The sequence below is a fragment of the Callospermophilus lateralis genome, chromosome 12 (genome assembly GCF_048772815.1).
Source record: "Callospermophilus lateralis isolate mCalLat2 chromosome 12, mCalLat2.hap1, whole genome shotgun sequence".
Lineage (NCBI taxonomy): Eukaryota > Metazoa > Chordata > Mammalia > Rodentia > Sciuridae > Callospermophilus > Callospermophilus lateralis.
Window position 1 is genome coordinate 24,460,515 of NC_135316.1, and position 21,922 is coordinate 24,482,436.

Sequence of the window (21,922 nt, forward strand, 5' to 3'; positions counted from 1 at the left end):
GGACTGGAGAGGAACTGTCAGGATGAAGATGTCACTTTGATTCTTTTGCATTTATATTAAAAGGTCTTTATCTAAAGCTCCCTGGACCTGCTTAAGTCTGACAAAAGCAAGACTGGGGATTCTCAAGCTCTTCAATTAGAAAACCATTTCCACAGGTCAGAGGGCCAAGGAACTCCTCGTTCTGGTTACATCTTTAAAAAGAAAAAATTCACTTCTAGGTTCACTGGCCCTAATGACATTTCTATTTGTCATTTTTTAGTTTGACTAGCACAACCTTGGAAAGTACCACGAGTGTCTTACTATGATGCTCATTTGTTGCCCTCATCCTGCATCCTGGAATCTGTGAGCTCTGTTGAGAGGAAGTTGGCATCTTGCAAAGAATATCCATGCTGAAGTCCCACGTCGACATCCCTTCCCTATGCAATTTCTCTGATGATCTGAGACTTGGTTTCCTCATCTACAAATGGAGATGATGTGAGTGGTGTTAAGGGGCTTTACACTCTCCTGTGCAGAAGAAATGAGAGTGAATGCAAAGCTTCTGATATACTGTACTAGATGCTCAATAAAGGGTCCCCCCACCATGACATGCAGCTTTCTTGAGGTTCTGAGCCATCTCCCTAGTCTATAAGAAAAAAAGGGGGGCGGGATGCAATCTGAGTTCTCTATTCTCTCTACTCCACCCTTTGCAAGTGGTTCTGAGCCTAGGGCAGGTGCTATGCTTTCTGATCAGGTGAGGAAGGGCCAATCATGAATGAGAACAGAGAATCAAATAAAGGAGAATCCATGTGCTAGGTTTAATTCCAGTCAGTGTCCATTAATTGATCAAAGATACATATTGATCCTGTGCTAGAGACCGAGGATGAAGTCATGAGTAAGAAGTGGCCTCTGCCTGCCAGCTTCTCCACATCTAGACATGCAGTCATTCAAGAACTGAATAATGGCAAGCATCTTTCAATACATTTACATCCCAGAGAAACTGTAGTGATCCCAATTTTTAGATTATTTTGGCTTATTTTTATTTTAATTTAAAAAATTATGTGCAAAAATGTCTTTGTTTTTCCATCTATCTGAATCCTCAAGTCACATGGACATTTAAGGTCAAATTGATTTGTAATGTTATAAACTGGAAGTGATCTTTTTTTTAACGTTCTAAATAAATCCAACTACATTTTCATTGAAAAAAAATAATAAATAGAGATATGGGCTAATAAAATCGGAGGTAAATATTAGAGTGAATTAAGAGTGAAGTGGGAGTGAGGTTATTTCTTAGATCAGATTTCTTAGTGAGGTTATTTTTTAGTCTACTGTAAGTAATTGAGATTTTATTATCTGATACACAATCAGAGGACATTGAGGTGTTTTAGGCAGATAAGTCTCCCCACCTGCTGGAAAACAGTTAGAAAAGGAGAAAATGAGGACACTATGAAAAAGTCTGTCTTTTCTCTATCCAATAAATCATGGTAGCTTATGCTAGATGACTGAGTGGAGATGAAAGACAAAATAAAGAATACTCTGAACATAGGACTGAAAAGACTTTCAGAAGGACTGGAAATAGGAGGAAAATAAGTGGATAGACTTTTAGATGTCAAGATGGAGAAGCTGGATGCATGATAACGCCTGTCACTGAGGTGAAGGACTGATCCTTACAGGGAGTAGGCAAGGTTAAGAGGTTAAAATGTTAATTTTTTTTATAAAGAGAGAGAGAGAGAGAGAGAGAGAGAGAGAGAGAGAGAGAGAGAGAGAGAGAATCTTTCTCAATATTTATTTTTCAGTTTTCGTTGGACACAACATCTTTATTTTATTTTTATGTGGTGCTGAGGATCAAACCCAGTGCCCCGCACATGCCAAGGCGAGCATGCTACCCCTTGAGCCTCATCCCCAGCCCCTCAAGTTGTTAATTTTGAGATTTCAGTGATGCATCAAAGTGAAAGTGTCAAAGGGACATTCAGTTATGTGAGTGGGAACTCAGAAGACAGATATGTCTTAGAGATATCATTTTAATATCACCCACCAACTGATGGTACTTAATGCCATAGAAATAGTCAAGATCCCATTGGGACAGTGTGTAAATAGAGAACAGGGATTAAGCCTGCTAGGTGGGCTTACAAAGAAGTGAAGGGAGTAACTGTAAAGGAAAGCATGAGCCAGAAAACATCAGTAGATATACATGAATTTCAAAAAAGAAGGGGTGCCTGACAGAGTTAAAATAATAATAATAAATTTGCTTAGGTACCCAAAAATTCCATTTCTTTCAAGGTAAAATACTTAAGAGATAATGAAAATGAAGCAAAATTAGTGGATATAAATGTTGGTATATATGACTTAAGGATAAAATAAAAACAAAGATGTTGTTAATTTCATGTGCAGGTACTTAGGATTTAACTTTTAGTCATATATGAATATGTATGGATATATAAGTAATATTTATCTGTATATATTTGTGTGTATGCTTGGCTAAAAATCTGAGCAATTGGAGATTGTTCAATGTTTTAAATGTTACCTTTTCCTCTCCAAATAGAAAAAACTCAAAATTTATTTTTCACTTTTAACTTTCCCATAAAATTTATCAATTCCCATAAAAGGTTCAAGACAAGCAATCTCTTGTTGCAACATCAGAAGGAATAAGAAAAAGTCAAAATGTCTGGAAAATGATAACTGGTTTCAACATGCAAAATAGTGTTCAAAGATATAATCAAAGGGCAAACATCAAGGTGAAGATAAAGAAATAATACTACACACAGATAATAAAGATAACTCTGAAAACAAAACAAAACAAAAACTCTAATTTTATCTTGAGTAAATTAAGTGCTTATATTTGAACTTTATTTTTTATTTACAGTTTGCTCCAGGATAAAATGATAAGCTCTGTTAATCAGAAAAGGTTAATGTTATATTATTTCTTTGGTAGATTGATAACAGTCTCTGGACCAAGTTGTTTGTAACTTCTGTCCAAGAGTACTATTGTACCTCAGAAACAAAGCATATGAAAATGTCAACTATATGTTTGATTTAACCCACTTAAACACACAAAAAAAATCCCATAAGAAACATTATAAGATAATGGAATCTATAAAATTGATCGCTTTTCAAGAGCTCTTTGCCAGTTTTATTCTCCTTGGTTGAATTCCCTCCACAATTTGGGCCTCAAGTATGCCTTCTCTTATTGGAAGCTGTGTTTGTGGCAATGGTACCAATGCCCACTTGGAGTCAACACTGTATTTATCAAACAATTCCCTCTCACCGAAATATTCCCAGTGTAGTCACTGTTAGAAATTCTCCTTTATCTGTACTCTCCATTTGTACCTGGTGGATTCTATATTCATAAAATTGGGTCTGCCAGGCTCCCTATGGCTACAATTATTAAAGCTATAACTGAAACGATATCTCTCATATTGATCTTCAAACAGAAGTTCTTGTCCTGAAGCTTTTGTTTCACATTAAGACACTAATGATCACCTCCACCAAATGAGCAGCTTAATAGTCACAAAAAAGCTGAATTAAAAGACTTTGATCACCACCTCTGAGAGTACTATATTCCAGCATCTCTCCAGTCCATAATTGGCAAACACTGAGCTTTTAATTAGAAAAATAAAGAAACATACAAAATATTTTAAAGAAACTTTATTTTCTAAAGAAATTTTCTCATTTTTAAATATGTTTTTGCAAAGTACTCTTAGCCCTGCTTACTTTATTTGTTTTCCAGGTTATACTCTGTATGCCTAGAGATTATTTTTACTTTCTGAGTTTTCAACAGTTTCACTGTCTTTCTATAAAACAGAGGTTAGTTTTAAATCTAGTTGAAATGATAGAAATTAGGTAACACTTTAGACTGCCTATTTGACTTATTTGTTAAAAGAATTGGTACAGATTAATCAGTGTAGTCTCCCTTATGTCTGCAGGGACAATGGAACTACTTGATGGTTCTTTCATTTTTACATCTCCTCCTGGAAAAACTAGAATAATGACTTTATAATGAAGTCCTTATACAAATAAAATGTATTATGAAAAAAACCCCTATATTTTTGTAATTGATCAAGTGGGAAAAAAATCTCTTTAGGTATTAATTAGACATATTAACGTTATTCACTCCCCTGCGAAAAAAGTAACAATACTATGAAGACTTTTCATATCCAAATTTTAAATCAACTTCATATTGTATGGTACAAGTTTTCCCTCAGAACCTGCAGATGAAAAATTTCAATGTGGACACTCTGTAGTTGTGAGCTACACATCTATAAAAAGAAAGCCACAGAAGGTTAAAAAATATCAAGTCTGAGTTTTTAAGGTTCATTAGTTTTTTAATGCATCTCAAGGGCTCCTAAACCAATGAACTGAAAGACTTAGGAAGCCTCTAGCCTGACCTGAGTGAAAGAAAAGAGAAAGAGCACAAGTATTAGCAGTGTTCAATACTATTAAAATATTCACCAAAGACTAATTTGAGAATGTATTAACCATGGAGTAAGTTAAGACCCCTCACAGATCAAATGCTAAGTTTTGGTATAGAAAACAATTGGCAAAAGTAATTGGTGAGTGTTTAGGGAGAAAAGACTGGAGGAAGGAGAGAAGAGTAGGATGGAAAATGGCCTGATAGTCTTTTAAGAACCCGAGTTTGGCAGAGATTCCTGTGATAATGATCTGTTTCCACTTGTGTTTCCTCATTTAGGACACAAATGCAGGAAAGGCTCTTATGTATCCATGATATGGAACAAGCCTCTGCATTGCAGATTAAAAAAAAAATTAGAGGGATACCAGCCACTTTTGCTCTCAACCTGGATCTTGGGGTGAATAATGCTCTCAAAAGTAATTTTCAGAAGTCCAGATTACTCTTTTACTCTAACTGCTTCTTCCTTGAACTAAGAAATTAGTGCAATATTTTCAGGGAGGACTTTCTAATGACTGCAAACTGCTGGTATCTCTAAGGTTACATATGACTATGATCTTAAAAAGTTACTCTAGTAGCAGATGTCATTTCCACAGAAAGAGGGAGTTAAACCCAAGTTATAGAATCATAAAATATCACAGAAGGTATCTATTAGAATAAAACAACAGTGCAATGTAATGTATTTAGTACCTAAAAGAAATTAATAGTTTGATACAGATGTGTAGGTAGACTAGAAATTAAATATGTATTTCTGTTCAAAGATATGGTTTTTTAAAGGTTTTTAAAGGTTGATAAATTTCACTGTCAGGCTTGAACACAAATAAATCCTCAAAACTTACAAATTTTTTATGTCACCAAGAGATCATGTGAGAATGATGAACTTATGCTTTTGCCATACAGTTGTAAGAATTCACAAATATTATTTTATATTGGTAACAAAATGTTAAGCCAGTGCAGTGGCACACAAGTGTAATCCAAGCCCCTTGGGAGGCTGAGGCAGAAGAATTAGAAATTCAAAGCCAGTCTCAGCAACTTAGTGAGATGCTGAGTAACTTGGCAAGACCTTGTCTCAAAAAAATAAAAAGGTACATGGATGTGGCTTGGTGGTTAAGCACCCCTGGCTTCAAGCCCAGGAACCATAAAAAAATTTAAGTGGCCAATTAAATAAGATTTTTTTTCTATTATTCATCTATGTGAATAATATATGTTTCATCAAAGTTTTAGTAGCAATTTTCAAAAACAATTCAGGAAATTACCAAATGTGGAATAAATCTAATTACTTTGTTAATTTTGGTTGTATACCTCATATTATTAAAAGAATGAAATTGATATTCATGTGCGGAAAATAAGCTATTAATAAATCAATCATTACATATTCTAAACAAGCATGGTCTTTGGGCAATTAGTTAAAATTATTGGATGATAGCAGAGGAGATACCTCCTTTTTATTTTATGCTCTGTAACTTACTTTTAAATAGTAAAAACCAACTGAAAAATAGGAAACCTATAAAAATATCATCTTGTACTTTGTCAGATATCTTTTGGTTAAAAATGAAGTCTCCTGGTTTGAACTACTTCAACTAGGAAAGAACATAGTATTGGCTTTCATCTTTGTATTCCATTGCCTATTAATAAAGCATTCTCAAATATTTATGTAAGTTCCAAATCTGCAGTATGGGCAAGAGTCAGTAGAGAAGGTTCATCTCCTTGGCTGGAGCAGTTCAACTTAGGCCTAGTGAATTTCTTCCAAGACATCTCACTCACAAGGTTGGAAAGTAGATGCTATTGTCCTTTGAAAGCTCAGTAGGGCTGTGGGTTGGGACTAGGTGGCCTGCTTCAGCTTCCTCACAGCACAGGGACTAATTTCAAATAGCTAGTGTCCCATGAGGACAAGATGGAAGCTGTGTCACATGTTATGAAATAGTTTGAGAAGTCTCTCATAGTTTTATGCTTGTCATAGGTCTGCCAGATTTAAAGAAAGAGGACATGGATTCTCAATGGGAAGGGCATTGTGGACACCTTCAAAAATAAAACCTGTCAGTTGAAATTTAGAAATGCTCTGGACTCTAATTCTTTCCTTCTTCCCTCTCTAAGTTCTGGCTTCTTTTTCTTCTATTAAAATAGTCTTTCTCCATAAATTGGATAAGATGAGAGCAGTTGGTTCACATACTAAGAGTGGTATATGAAAGAAGAAAAATAAGGTCCCCTTCCTCATCAGCTGAGCCAGAAGAATTCCAGGCAAACAAAAAAATAAGGTAGAGTCGCTGTACTGGCCAGCCTGTACTTTGAAACTCAGCCTATGAACCAATAGCACCACCGCATAAGTCATCAGCTTGTATTAAGAAACAAAAAATACCAGTAGCTCAGGAGGCTGAAGCAGGAGGATTGTGAGTTCAAAGCCAGCCTCAGCAAAAGGAAGGTACTAAGCAACTTAGTGAGACCCTGTCTCTAAATAAAATACAAATTAGGATAGGAGATGTGGCTCAATGACCAAGTGCCACTGAGTTCAATTCCCAGTACCCCCCACAAAAGAAGCAAAAATGTCTACCTTCTAGTCTATCTACACATTTGTAACACCATGTCCTCAAAATTAAAAATTGAGATATAGCTTATCTATATCTAATAAAATATATAATATATACTGTTTTTCTCCACCAGACATTTCCTTAAAGAATGTGTGTGTGTGTGTGTGTGTGTGTGTGTGTGTGTGTGTGAGTTTATTAGAAAGAGTGGGGGAGAGAGGAAGGAAGTGGAGGGGAAGGGAGGGAAGAGAAGAGAAGAGAAGAAGGAGAGGAGAGGGGAAGGGAGGGAGGAAAATATTAGGTTATTGCAGAATCAACTTGACATCTTCCATAAGATTTCATGAAATTTGTAGGGTACTCTACTAACTGCCAAGGATGGGGGACTCAATTTTAAGAAATTAAATCAATACGTCTGGGGATTTTGTTCAGGAGAGAGAAAGAGGGAGGAGGGGAAGAAGAATGAGAAGGGTGGGGAGGAGGAAAAAAGGAAGAAGAAGAAAGGGAGGGAGGGAGAAAGAAAGGAAGATCCAATCAAACAACAGGCAGGTAAAGCACAGGAAGGAATTTTCAGATTTTGACCTGGCACTTAGCTGTAACCAGGTCAGGTGTTTAATTGACTGAGTCTTAGGAGGTTCCATGTATCTTCATCCTCCTAAGACAGTGGAAGAGCAGGGACTAAACTAATCTTTGCTCCTGTTCAGTAGTTCTAGAGCTAAATTAAGCCCAACAGGAGAACAGGTCTTCAGAGTTGAAGATAGCAAATACAGGAGAAAGCCAGTGGGATTGTTAGCCAATATCAAGCATTGTCATTTATTCATAATAAATAGATTGCTTACTCATAATTAAAGACTTATTATTATCAGCCTGAAGAGTCCATGCTATTGGAATTAGAGTGATTTAAGCCATGTTTCTGCTGTATAAAAGAATAATGATCAGTGAGAAAAATGGAAACTACTTCAGTAAGCAATATCAAAAACAGCTATTTTTCTTTGCACTCATATGCTTACTATAAACATACCTTTGTAAACAATCAAGTACATAAATCAAGAGTAGCACACAAAGGTGAAAAGTGTGAGAAGAGAACACTGGACTTAAAACTCTAAAAATCTTGAGTGTCCAGAGATTTCTTTGTTTTGAATTGTCTTTTTTTCCTTCTTTTTAAAAGTCAAAGGTGTAATGTTGTCATGTAACAAGTTTGTTTACTGGAAGCAAACTGGACCAAAAGAAAAGGCATTTTCCTTAAATTGAAGTTTAAACTTGGACCCACATAAAAAGACAGTCTTTATAAATCATCATGTTGGCATGGCAGAGTAAAAGACAGGAATGCAAAATTAGGGACTCTAGAAGTTTCTATGCTGTGAGTGCCCTTGCTCTTCACAGCTCGTCTTTCTCTTTGACTATAGCCCAGGGCAGTTGACTCAGTTGGGGAGGTCAGCATCCCAGCAGCCCCAGTCTCAGGAAGAAAGGACAGTAACATGTAACCTGAAATGACATAGCCACTGATGCAGCTTGTTGCTCTGCTTGCTTACATTTTGAAGTATATCATGTGAGCTGAATTGCAAAGAATAGCATTCGACAGGGTGAAGGGTTGCTTACATTAAAGAGAAGGCAATATTTTTGGTGAGGCAAAAGTCTGAAGGACAAGTGCCTTCAGCGTCAATGGAAAGTCTTACTGTATAAGAGTGACCTCAGAAAAATTGGACAGCACTGCATGGCCCATAGAGGGATAATAAACTGGATGATCTGATTTAGTTGTGCTACTATCTAACTGGCATACTTGGGAATTATTTTTGATGACATTGATTTGAATAAGGCAGGAGTATTTTCTTTATCCACATTTCCATTGCTACAGTAGCTATATGTTTTGGGTTGTAACAGCCCAATAGAAAACAAGAAGCAGCTTCTACTCCCAGTGACCTTCCTTTACTTTGAAACTCAGTGTCACAATGGGGAAACAAAGTGTCACAATGGGGCTAGATAACTGGATAATATTGCCTTAGTTAATATCTTTGAGACTTAGTTTAGAAATCAATGATACCTATATAAAAGGCTGATTTTTTCCATCAAATGATATCGTGGGTATATCTAAGAAAGAAATATTATTTATTGTAACAGTAATCATGCCTGACCTATACAGTAACCAGGGTAGTGCTTTGCCCCATATAAGTCATTCAAGAATATTCATTTAAACTGTAGCTCAATTTCCTCACTGTCCAAATAGATGTAGTAATTTCTTTTATATCATAAAGTACTGCTGCTTTTTATGAAGTGGATTATATATAATATTAAACCACTTTTAAGAAATAAAATAGTCTTATTGATACCTTCATATTTAACTTGAACATTTATCCCATAACTTATACACCAAATGCTCTGCTGGTCTTTCTGATTACTAGGATAAAAAGGATGGACATGGTCTCTAACTTAAAAGAAAAATAAATATCTTCTCTTTTAAGCTTACCTTATCCCTGCTGAAGTTTTTGTTGCCCTGTCACTTTTAACTACTAACACATAAATTGAAGCTCATGTACTTTGAACTTTTTCTCTGTTTGTCCTTGCTTCAAACACTTTGTTCTCTCATTGACTTTTAGTCTAGGATCAGAGTGGGAGCAGCCATAATCATTTGGCAGTTTGTTATCAAAGTGCAGCCACCACTAAGAGTCTACAATTTCCTCTAGGAGTACACCCAATCTTTAAAGTCACTACATTGTGAGCACCTGTCATTTATAGGTGTGTTTCCTCTCATGTATGGTTGGGGTCCAAACAAAGTTGAAATCAGTCCTTTAGAAATATCTCATTTTGTGGTAGAATAAATTTCACCTTCTCTGCCATGTATCATACCCTCCCATTGTTAATTGCTATTGTAGGAAGTTTATTTATCCTTTGTCAGTATCATCAGAAGGACCTCATAAATCATGTAGAAGCAGTTTTTCTTAAGCTGAAAATTTAAATGACATTTTATAGCATGCAAAGTAAGTATTCTAGGCTAAGTTTACCAGGAAGTTATGAAATATATATTTTTAAATTTTCCAATCCCAAATTCATTACCTTCACCAAGTCCTGCCAGCCCTCATTTTATACCTTTCCTTCTTTAATCTCAGACCCCAAATTATCTTCTCCATAACTGCCTGCAACAGGTCCTATTTCTTCAGGAAAAAATACCACACTCTCATACAGAATACTTCATAAATAATCCTTACATTTCTCCAAGAACTTTGCCATAAAAGCTTCAGTTGAGCTCGTGGCCAACATTTCAAAAATAATTCTCAACTTTCTCTTTTTTATTGCTGCTGAGCTGGGTGCGTCTTTCACTGTTGACAGATAAGGAAAATTAAAACAGTGTTAAAGCCACAAATTACCAGAGAAATTTGAGAATATGAAATAGGAACAAAATCATATTTTCATTGTTTGTGATTAAAATATAGGAACCTCTATTTAAATCATATCTATTTACAAACATAAAAATTTCTGTTCCTTGTGTTGTGAAAAAAATCAATTTTGAAAGATAATTGTGTTTCAGTTTGCTATTTTAAGAATTATTCAATTTTGATTTTAAGAGTATATTATAAAATTTGCTTTTATAATAACAACTTTTTAAACATATGACTTAAGCCATTGATTCCTAGATTTGTTTTCCACCTGTTTGTATCCTGTAATATGTTACTCATTCCTTATTTTTAATTGCCACTTATTGCAATCCCTGTCCTCAAATCAATATAATGACCATTCTAAGTTACTGATTTTCAAAAATTTTCCCACATGGTTCTATATTTTATCAGCCTTCACATTTCCCTTAAAATATCTCCTAAATGAACCACAGAAGATGTCCCCCTAAATGCCTAGGATCACAATTTGGGAATCATTACTCTATGTGTCTGATTTCTCCCCAAACACTTTGATCATTTAAAAATGATAGCCCTTGCCGACAACACTAATGAGCTAACTTGGGCATTGTGGTTTTTACACAATGGAGGATAAAAAAAATAGGCTCCGAATTAGACTCTCTCTTTAGTCATCCAAAGGGAGCATTAGAGAGATTTTTTTTAATTTTTTAAAAAATTTAATGCTATTTTTGCAGCTTCCCTTGATTTGGAAATGAAAAGGTTTTAAGTAGTTGACAAGTGAAAGGGTTTTCTCTTTTTATTCCTAGATTTCTGTAAAGGTAGAAACATAATCTGTAGACTTTTAGCGAGTCAAGAAGCTAATGGCTCCTAAACCACAAATAAAGAATAAGAAAGTATTCCCAAATCCATTCCTCTTAATGTCCAGAAAGATAAACATCTAGTTAAAAAATAGCATGGATTTTGTTTTCCAGATTCAACGATAAATGTAAACATAAGCATTTTGTTCCTTAGTTATGTCATACTTATAGCTGTGCTTATCATTTTTTTTTATTCAACTTGTATTGAGGCATGTGATAGAGAAGCTGGACTCTTAATGCAGATTGGTTGCTGAAACAATTCATATTTGTAATCAGTATTTACTTTTATCAAAGTTAGCTATAAATTTATGATAGGAGTCTAGAAAACTTTTGATTAAACACCTTCCCATCCTTCAATACCACTTCCTATAGGCAAACATCTTTTAAAGCTATAGTGGTTTATTGTTGTTCTTTTTACACTGCCCTTCATTTTTTAAAAGCTGTTTTTCCTAGTTTATTTCTTTTAAGTATTATGTATCGACTTCCTGCTATAAAGGTTTAATTTCAGCTCTTACACACCATACTTCTTTCCTTTCTCTCTGTGGTTTCATTATATCAAAATTTTTTGTTTCAATTACTCATTGACATTATTATGACTCTAAATATTTCTAGCCAAGTCAAAAATATAGTCTTAATTTCTTTTGTATTCCCTTTTCTCTCATAGATTTGACGATTAGCTTTAGTTTTAAATTTACTTATATTTTGTTACACCTATAGTAAACTTTTTTCCACAGATGCCAGAAAGTTTTTTCAAACTTCTCTCTACTTTATTCCCTAACATTGAAACATTAAATATCATATAATTTTCTTTATTTTAAAAATATTCCTCCCATTGCTGTCTTTCATCCCATTTTGATTTGGGTTAAAGTTTCCACTGGCCTGACACACAGCTATAATCCTGAAATTTCTTTTGCCATTTTGCCATGCTCCTGTTCCTAATTTCTGATGTTTTCTTTTCCTTAGCCAAATCCTTATTTTTGCTAGGGGTCTTGGTAGTTTTTGTTAAAATTTACTCTCATCCATTTAAAAAATCTCATTTTCCTTTTGAATTTTCCTATTAGGTAGAAATAGAAAATCCTAAAGCATTTCTCATCTCTTCTTTCTATCATTTATTTCTATTTTTCCCCCTAATATATCTGGGTTTCTTATCATTGTCTTCCTTCAGAAATTCTGTTGATTTAAAATATATATTCATTTATAATTTTAATTTCCTAATGTCAATCTTGTTTACTATTTTTCCTATTTTTGTGAATCCTATATATCTTTTGTATTTTAAAAATACTAATAGTTTTATTTTTGTTGTTATTTCTGCTTACTTTGGATCAATTTATATGTGTGCTTATTTAAAATTCCTATTCCATTTCACAACTTTCCCTAAAAATGGTACACTTCAAAAAAGCAGAAGTCATTTTATATAGCACTTAGAGCATCACTAGTGCTCAGTGAATTATCTAATTACTAATGAGTAATTAAGTAGTGTGTAGTAACTCAGGACAGTCTGCTATTTTTTTTTCAAGAGGCACTGAAATGCTGTTTGGAATTTGTGTGCTTGGAGTAGGGACACTCCTACTCCAAGACAGGCTTCTAAGACAGGCTGTCCTAAGACAGGCTTCTCTATAGAATGATCATGTGATGAAGCCATTTTATTCTGCAAAAATATCTGAAGTTCAGTTTTCCACCTGTTTGTATCCTGTAATATGTTACTCATTCCTTATTTTTAATTGCCACTTATTGCACCCATTCATTCTGCTACAGAAGACTGCTCCAGTCTTCTAGATGAAGGGATATAGTTTTGCCTTTGGCATTAATGGGTAAAAGATTGAGAATTTGGAATAAGTGTTCCACTGCTTGTTAGGAACACTTTAATCTGTGCACCCCCACGCCCATCTCTTCCCTCTGAATGCCACATGATCTTGAATTTAGATTCAATAAGCTTCCTGATTCAATATTGCTCATGAAGCTCTAGCCCTGTCACCAGACTGTGATGGGGGAGTATGTCAGGGAGTCCAGCCTTTCTGAATCGGAGTTGTTATAGGCAATCTGGATCATGCCCTCCATGGTACTAGGTTCTACTGAGTGACAAATTTCTTAGAAGTTCTTAGGGAAAAAGAGACTTGATATTTTTTATCATTAATACTCCCTTTCCCACAACTTCAAATTCAGGGGTAACTCTCTTTATTTTATTAAATAAATATAAATATTTTAATCTACTTGTTTTCTTTTTTTCCCCAGAAATATCAACTTTTGCTGATAGTTTTACTTTCTGTTATTTTGTAAAGATAACATTTTTATTCTTTTACTCTGACTTTAGTTGGATTTTAATAGTTATGAAAGGTTAAGATGTGTGGTCAACCTATAACTTTTGAGTAGAAATCATTGCTTCAGATGGTATCATGTCTAGGATAGATAGAAAACTGACAGTAATTTTCAAGTACCAGGATTCACCAAATTAAAATTTATTGTATTATTTTTGAGGAATGGAACACCATGTTAAGAACTGTAAATTTAAAGAGGAGTCAAATATGGTTTCTACTCTTCAGAGTCATTTGATTGAACATTTGCTTTTCTTCATTTTCAATAACATTGCTATTTGTGATTCTTGCAGTTCTATTAATGGATATGATGGTCAAATATACATACATTTAATACATAAGTCTTCCTATAGAAAATGGGCACAAGATTAATTATAAAATAATTATGTGGAAGTGTAAATGATATTATTCCATATCTCTGTCTTCAAATAAGTTAACTTGTTGGTCAGTCAACAAGTATTTGTTGAACATCTATAATGAGAGGCAATAGATTGAGCATTTTAAAGCTTTGAAGTCAGAATGCATGTGTTTTTGTGTTAGATAAGTCTGAACTACACAACTTCTGACTAACTCAGTGATCTTTTCCCACTTGCCTTAGATTTATAATCTATGTAATAATAATGACTACCTCATACCACAGACAGGACACAGGACTTGTTAACACCACTGACTCTAGAACAAAATTACATATGTTTGAATCCTGCTTCTGTTACTTTCTGTCTGATTTCAGACAAGCTCAACTTCTTTCAAAACTGGAATTAGGTGATTTAGATAACTAGGCTTTTGTCTTAAATCCTATGAAATAATAAAATCTAGTTTTGGATGATAAGACGTTGGGCTCTGAACTAAGTTATCTGATAGGTCAATACTCTTGGGAATCATGAAAGGGCTGATGGCTGCAGTTCATTCAGGGTCAATGGTGAGTTTGAGGTAGGTGTGATTCTAAGATGAGGCCCAAATTCCCACCTCCTGGTATACATGCATGGTACAATAACATCTTCTTGTATATTTAAATATTTTTTTCTAATAAAATTCTTTTAAATTATCTTAGAAGGAAATGGTTGAAATTTCTTCAAGGAAGGAAATAAATTGTCTGAAAAGAGTTTGTGGAAACATGGAATAATTTCCTAATGACATTAGCTTTATGTTAATTACCCCTTTACTAGATTTTATTTGCCCATTTATTAAGGAATGAGGCAGATGATATATAATAATCAGGGTTTACTATGTACTTTAAGTTTTTCATATACTTATCTGATTTCTTATTTCTAGTGTAATCTTATAAAGTATGAGTACTATATTATGCTATATTTTCCAATTGAGGAAATACAGGCAATGAAAGAGTAAGTAATATCCTAGAAGTATGATAATAGAACATAGATCACCTAAAATAATTATCTACACATCCATTTAATGTACTTAAAAGCAGAATTATATACACCTAGAGTAAAGATGTGGCTCAGTGATGGAGTGCTTGCTTAAAATGTGTGAGACCCTGGGTTCAATCCCCAGAACTACAACAAACAAACAAACAACAGCAACAACAAAAAAGAATTCTATCTACCTATATCTAATATGACAAACCTCTTGAATAATGGGAGAGGGTGATGTTTTTTTTTATGTGAGAAGGATATAATTCATTGAGGACCAAAGATAAGATTAGTATGGTTATGTCTACCTATATCTATCCATACCTATACCTTCAACTATATGCATACTTATACCTACATCTGTATTCATATCTATATATCTTTTCAGCTTTTCCTTCTAGAGAAGAACCTAAATATGAAGCAACATGTATACTACATTGATAAGGGAACTATTATCTAATTAGTATAAGTTAATTTAAGAGTAAACTAATGGGGTAATGCAGGGATAACTTTGAAAATTCAATCCTATTTCCATAGAATAAATGTTAAATCGTGTATGAGAGGGCTGGGGATGTGGCTCAAGCGGTAGCATGCTCGCCTGGAATGCATGCAGCCTGGGTTCGATCCTCAGCACCACATACAAACAAAGATGTTGTGTCCGCCGAAAACTAAAAAAATAAATAAGTAAATTCTCTCTCTCTCTCTCTCTCTCTCTCTCTCTTAAAAAAATCTTGTATGAGAAATTATGGAAGTCCATCTCAAAAAATCTAGCAATTAACCTGGTTCATATTTTGGTAAGACTGGTGACTATATTTCTAACAATATGCCTTAGGGAAAAGCTAAGGTAGCTGAATTTATTCAAAGAGAAACAATATAAATTCAAAAGGACCAATCCCATAGAGGAATGGAACACTATGTTAAGAACTATAAATTTAAAGAGGAGTCAAATATGGTTTCTACTCTACAGAGTCATTTGATTGGATATTTGCTTTTCTTCATTTTCAATAACATTGTTGATTGTGATTCTTGCAGTTCTATGATTGAGGTATGACACATTATGAAAGAAATGAATTAATCAGAGAACTCTGATAGTTAACTCATAGCCTAGTAAGCAGATTAAGGAGTTTTAGATGACTCTACTCATTCTCTTTTCTATTTTCACCAACAACTCCTTAGATAATTTCAAATTCAATGTAATTCAAATGTTATTCACATAACATTTTTTCAAGCTATACCACTAACTCTTTCTTTGACTAGCTGTCTTTTAAGAATACATCTAAGCAATTGTGCTAACCTGAAGGTCAATCAGATAGACAGGATGAGGGACCCATTTTTTTTCTTTCTTCTTCTTCTTTATTTTTTTAATGAAAATATGCTGTCTTTTAGGATTTCTTCTTGGACAGAAAAAAAATTGCAGATTTTCTCTTATAAACCGTATATTCTTACATTTCTGATATCTGGAATCAGCAGCTTGCCAGAAACATTCCCAAATGCCAGACTACCCCAGAAAGGTGTCCAAAGAAGTCTGTTCTGATTACTGAAGATGTTGAACTAGTCTTGACTTCAAACAGTAGATATTTCCACACTTTAGTGGTATATGACAGCTCTATTCATTCCACAATGTCAAATTCTTTGGTTTTGGCCATTGGGTATTTATGCATTTCTGGCTAGGGAAGCAGAGAAGCCTAATTTGATTCTGGAGCCAAAAGTTTTTAGGCCCTGTTCCTTTGGAACTTGGACTGGAGGATTTTGGCACTCTTTAAAGACTAGGACAGATCAAGTAGTCACACATAACTAACTGACTCAACAGAGCATATTCAGAGAGAAAGATCACGCCTACACATTGGATAACCATTCTCCAAGGCGGACTGACAACACCCTGAATTCAATCACCCTTAAATAAACACACAAGGAAAGTGGGCTTTAACATACCTTCCGGCACTGCTCTCCAATGCTGCCTGTTTGGTTTTAGTGCCATAGGCCAGGCTGCAGATGCAGCCATTACTGTTGTTCTTACTTATGTCTGTCTGTTGTCGGCTAATAAGCATTCATATGCTTTGTATCATTAAAGTCACAACCTCCTATGCCAATCTATTCCTTTCCATGGGTTTGCTGCAGAATAGAAAGAGAGATGCTATTTCTGTTTCTGTTCTTTCCATTAGGACCTCCGGTCAGGGTTATTGTTGAGGTCTGAATATCATATCTTGCACCCTTGCCCCCATTGAACATATAAATTGTGTTCCCATTAAGCTTGTTCTATTTTCTGATTTATTTATTTATTTATTTTTTGCTATTGTGTGAGCCTTTTCAATGCAAGTCAAGTGATTTGTGCTGTAACTGCAACAAATGAAAGTGCTGTAACTTAAGCTATTTCCTGGTGCCACTGCTATCTGTGAGCCTGCTGTACTTTCGCTCATGGTAAATGTCTTCTGACAGACTCCAGGTGGTCGGAATTTTCACAATCCAACCCATTTCAGTTTTAGAACTTGTCATTTGGAGCTCTGTGAATTGTTCCCTTTCATCTTCCTGTTGGTGGCAGGTTGAGTACACTCGTACATCTACCTGTACACGGCCACATATGTCCACGGGTATAATCAAAGGTGGAGAAACACAAGTTTCTCTTTCAGGGAAGGCACAGAGGACAGATATTGCACAGAGAGTGAAAGAAAAAAAATTGTCACTTGTAGTATTATGCAGGCTGCCCATATAAACCCATCATTGCCTGGTACCTACACACTAAGGGCAAGGATCCAGCCAACTTGTGAGTGGGCACCATGCCATTGGAGCAGATGGGCATGGAAGTCGGCAGCCAGTAGACCATGTATGTGCATCAACGGTGGGTGTTGAGGGCACGATTCCCAGGGGTGAATGTCCTAACAGCTGTCTGGCCTGAGCCAACAAACTTACGACCAAGGAAAAGTGCCATCCTTCAATCCTGCTGAGTCGAATTAACCTTCAGAAATAAATCTGCTTTTTCGGCAACAGAAGGTGAGTTTGGGGTCCCTGAAAACCTCAAGGGATAAGTAAAGGAAGGAAACTGGAAAGATACAGTTGTTAGATATTGACTAAATGCACTGAGGGCATTCAATGTGCTTATTTTATGTATTTGGCAAAAGTCTGTTAATTCTTGAAAGTGTGTCATAGTTATTAGATGCTTTGCCTCTTGCAATACTTTGAAAATGACCTGTTAGCACAGGCAGACCATTTTCAGTGAGCATTTTTCTACCTTTGAATTAAGAAATAAAGCTGCCTGGAAAAAAAGAAAGTGTCAGTAGACTGTAGAAAGCAGACTGTGGGCAGATATCTTTGTCAAATTTTGCACAGCATGGATTAAACTTAATATACATTGGATAATAGTTTTCCAAAAAAAGAATTTCTTCTTCACTGATTGAACATACACTTGCAGTAAGAAGAGAACTTGGTATTTCAAACTAAACCCTCTGGGCAATGAAAGAAAAAAAAATTATTTGAGACTGAAAACAAAGCCTGATTCTAATTTGTTAAGAATTTCATATAGTTAAACATTGTGAAATTAGATATAGGCTGTTTCTGTCAGACATAGTCAAATGGTGACATGACAGTGATTCATTTTATTTGGTTAAAATTAGCAGAACATTTTGATAATTTGACTATCAATAATTGTTTGTCTTTTTCTATTTTGCATTGTTAGGAGGTATTCATGAGCTAGTTTACTTGGTATTATTTTCCAATGTCTTAAAATGTTTTATTTAAAAGTTAACATCTGACTTGCAGTTGTGGACAAAATTTCAGTTTAGCTCAAGTGTTCTAGATTACTCATCCATAGTTTCATAATCTTCTCTCTGAAATATTTATTTTTGTTTTTATCAACAAAGAAAAGATCTCTACTGTATAGAATGAAAAAGATGAGTAAGTTATTTTCTTTTCTGATGGTAGAAATCATATCTGTGACTTGAAGAAATTATATAATATCTTAGATCTAATACTGTTAATAGTATTATGAGTAGAATTAAATATTTATGTGTCTAATTTGGACATCATTCCTTGATAAATTTGTTTATTACTTCATGGCTAAAGATAAGGAATCAAGCCAGGCATGGTGGCACATGCATTTAATCCCAATGGCTTTGGAGACTGAGGCAGGAGTATTGGAAGTTCAAAGCCAGCCTCATTAATATACTGAGTCTCTAAGCAACTTAAGAAGATCCATCTCAAAATAAAAAATAAAAATACAAATAATGGACCAAGGGATAGAAATGCGAGTAAGTGGTTATGTGCCCCTGGGTTTAATTCTGATACAAAAAAAATATGTGGAATCAACCAAGATGTCCATCAATGGATAAAGAAATTCTGGTAAATATACACTGGAATATCATTTAAACATAAGGAAGGAAGAAATCATGTCATTGATGGAAGTGTGGATGAAAGGGGAGGACATAAAGTAAGTAAAATAAGTTAGGCCTAGAAAAACAAATATTGCATGTTCTCATTTATATGTTGCTATGATTTGAACTTAGGTAGTGGACCCCAAAGACCTGTTAGGGCTTGTTCCTCAGTATGTTCTATTAGAGGGTCTTGTGGACCTGAAGGAGGTGAAATCCTATAAGCAGTCTTTAGGTCATTAGGAACATGCCTCTGACAGGGATTGTGGGGCACTAGCCTGTTCTCTTTTCCTCCTTTGCTTACTGGCTGATGAGGTGAACAGGGTTTTCTATCATATGCTTCCTCCCATTAGCATCCTCCATGATGTACTACTGCTTCACCACAGAGTTAAACCAATGGAATCATTTGATCAAGGACTGAAACCTTCAAAATTGTTATCCCAAGTGAACCTTTTCTCTTTATAAGTTAATTATCTAAGTATTTCCTTATAGTGATAAAAATCTTACTAATATATTTGTGAAATCTAAAAAGTTGATTTTATAGAAGTAAAAAGTATAATAGTGGTTGCCAGAGCTTGGGAAGGGTAAAAAGTAATGGGAGGAGGTGATGAAGTGATGATAGTTAATAGGAACATAGATGTAGTTGAATAGGATTTTCATCTAATGTTCTATAGCATAGCAAGATAACCATAATTGATAACAATTACTTGTTTATTTCTAAATAGCTTAATATAAAGTATTTTGAATGTTCTTAACACAATAACATGGTAAATATTTAAGTTGATGAATGTTAATTGCCATCATCTGATTATTTTACATTGTATACCTATATTGAACTCTCACACTGTACTTCATAAAAATGTACTGTTTCTGTGTATCAATTTTTTTAAATTAGAAACACATGAGGTAAAATAATATATATGTGAAATATATATTGAATACAAAATTCTTGACTAAATATAGGTGATTCTAGAAGGAAAAAACAAACTAAAATTTAAGGCAATACATAAATGTACTTCATATGAAAGAAATGTAGAAAACTATATTATTCAGATGCCTCTACATTTCTCAATTTTGATGGCTCTCATCTGAAGAGCCTTTTTGAAAACTAAAGTTGTGGTATGTCCAGGTTTCATATGAATGGCACCTTTCAGTTTGAGAAAATTCTTGAAGATTACCTTATACTGAAAGTAACTAAAAAAGATATAACCAGACTAAAGAAAATAATGTTCATCAAAAACAAGCAAATGTACCTACCATATACAATGAATTTTTATTTAAATAGGAAAATCATGGATAGTCTGATTTTTCTTTTGGAGAAACATATGCATTTGGGATGACAAAAACAAGGAAATAATTCCAAGCAGTTGGAAAGAATAAGAAATACTAAGTGCTTCCCTTTGGCTCTCTGGGAGATAGAAAAATGTGGTGAAGCTGAGTCAAACTCACTGGACTCACCCCAGTCTGTGAGTCTCTAGAGTACTGCAGGTGACACAGATGCTTAGCAGAGCTTTCAACAGATTTCTAGTATGCTGATAAACTTTAATGTGTCCTCAAGAAGCTTTTTGGATTGTTCCTTTTCATTTTCTGCAAGGCATAAAAGACACAATAAATAGTTTCAGGTATATGACTGACAATAGGAGGGAAGAATGTATAAATGTTAAACAATTTATTTGTTATACACTAAAAAGTTGCAAAATAGAGGAATTTAGATTCCTCCAGTTTATGTCATTGCCTCCCTAAGACTATGATAAGATAAATTTAAAGTAGTGTTAGAATAATTGTGAACCTGGATGAATTTTACACATCTACATATAGTTAAAATTAGAAGATGAAATACATGATAAGGTAAAGTCCTCCAATCTCTTAACTTTCCTTTCCTTCTGAAAAGCTGTTATCTACCACATACATATGGTTTAAAAATATAGCCATCATTTGGATTGATGTTTATTATTTCTAAACAACTAAATGATTGTAAGTAAAATAAATATTGGCCACATCTCCAAATTCCAAAATGAAATAAATCAAGCATCACTAACTTTCCTTAATTTCTGATTGTGATAGCTTTAAGAAATAGAATTTGGCAAAACAAATGAAAATCTGAATATAAGAATTGGGATACACCAAAAAAACTTTGAGAAACTGTGAAGATAAAAACTAAACTTAACCACAGATTTATTTCTGTTTTTCATCCAAGTATCCAGGGAGTTTGCTAATGGGAGGTATGCCTCAGAAAATGTACACATCTGTGAAAATGTTGGAACAAACCAATGCTTTCCTTCAAGTGATTTCATTTCAATTCTAAGCCACAAGATATTAACTTTCATCAAAAATGCTAATCTATTTAAAATCAGAGTTTTGTGGAATGTTTCATGTTTATATATAACTTTCATAGTAGACCCTCCTACACAAGGAAAATAATATGCTCAAATTCTGTTATTTTTACAATATGTAATATATCACATACTAATCCCACCCATCAGTGTCATATTCTTTAAATAGATAAAGATGATAAAGGAATGAAAGAAAATATGACAACAATTTGAAAAATTGACTTTTAATTCCTCTATTTGGAGGAAAAGATATCTGAAAAACTTAGTTATGATACCTATTCTAATAAGAACAAAGACGGATTTAAAGTAAAATGTACATTATGCATGTGAATACCTTATTTTTCCACTTTAGTTTGCACAATTAGAAAAGTAAATAACCCGGGAACGTGCAGAGCAGGAGTTTAAAAGGAGGGTGATGGTGGTTGTAAGGAAAGGAAATACA

At 34.3% G+C, this 21,922-nt stretch overlaps 1 protein-coding gene across 1 annotated transcript in view; it reads right to left on the bottom strand.

Moving 5' to 3' along the window:
* LOC143642381 (intraflagellar transport protein 88 homolog) overlaps positions 1-17,492 on the bottom strand; it is a 197,245-nt gene extending 179,753 nt beyond the window's left edge. The window contains exons 1-2 of the mRNA XM_077110702.1: positions 17,194-17,492; positions 16,719-16,823 (exon numbers count right to left, since the gene is read on the bottom strand). Coding sequence (XP_076966817.1) covers positions 16,719-16,823; positions 17,194-17,492 — 404 coding nt within the window. The remainder of the gene's footprint in view (positions 1-16,718; positions 16,824-17,193) is intronic.
* Between the last annotated feature and the right edge of the window lie 4,430 nt (positions 17,493-21,922).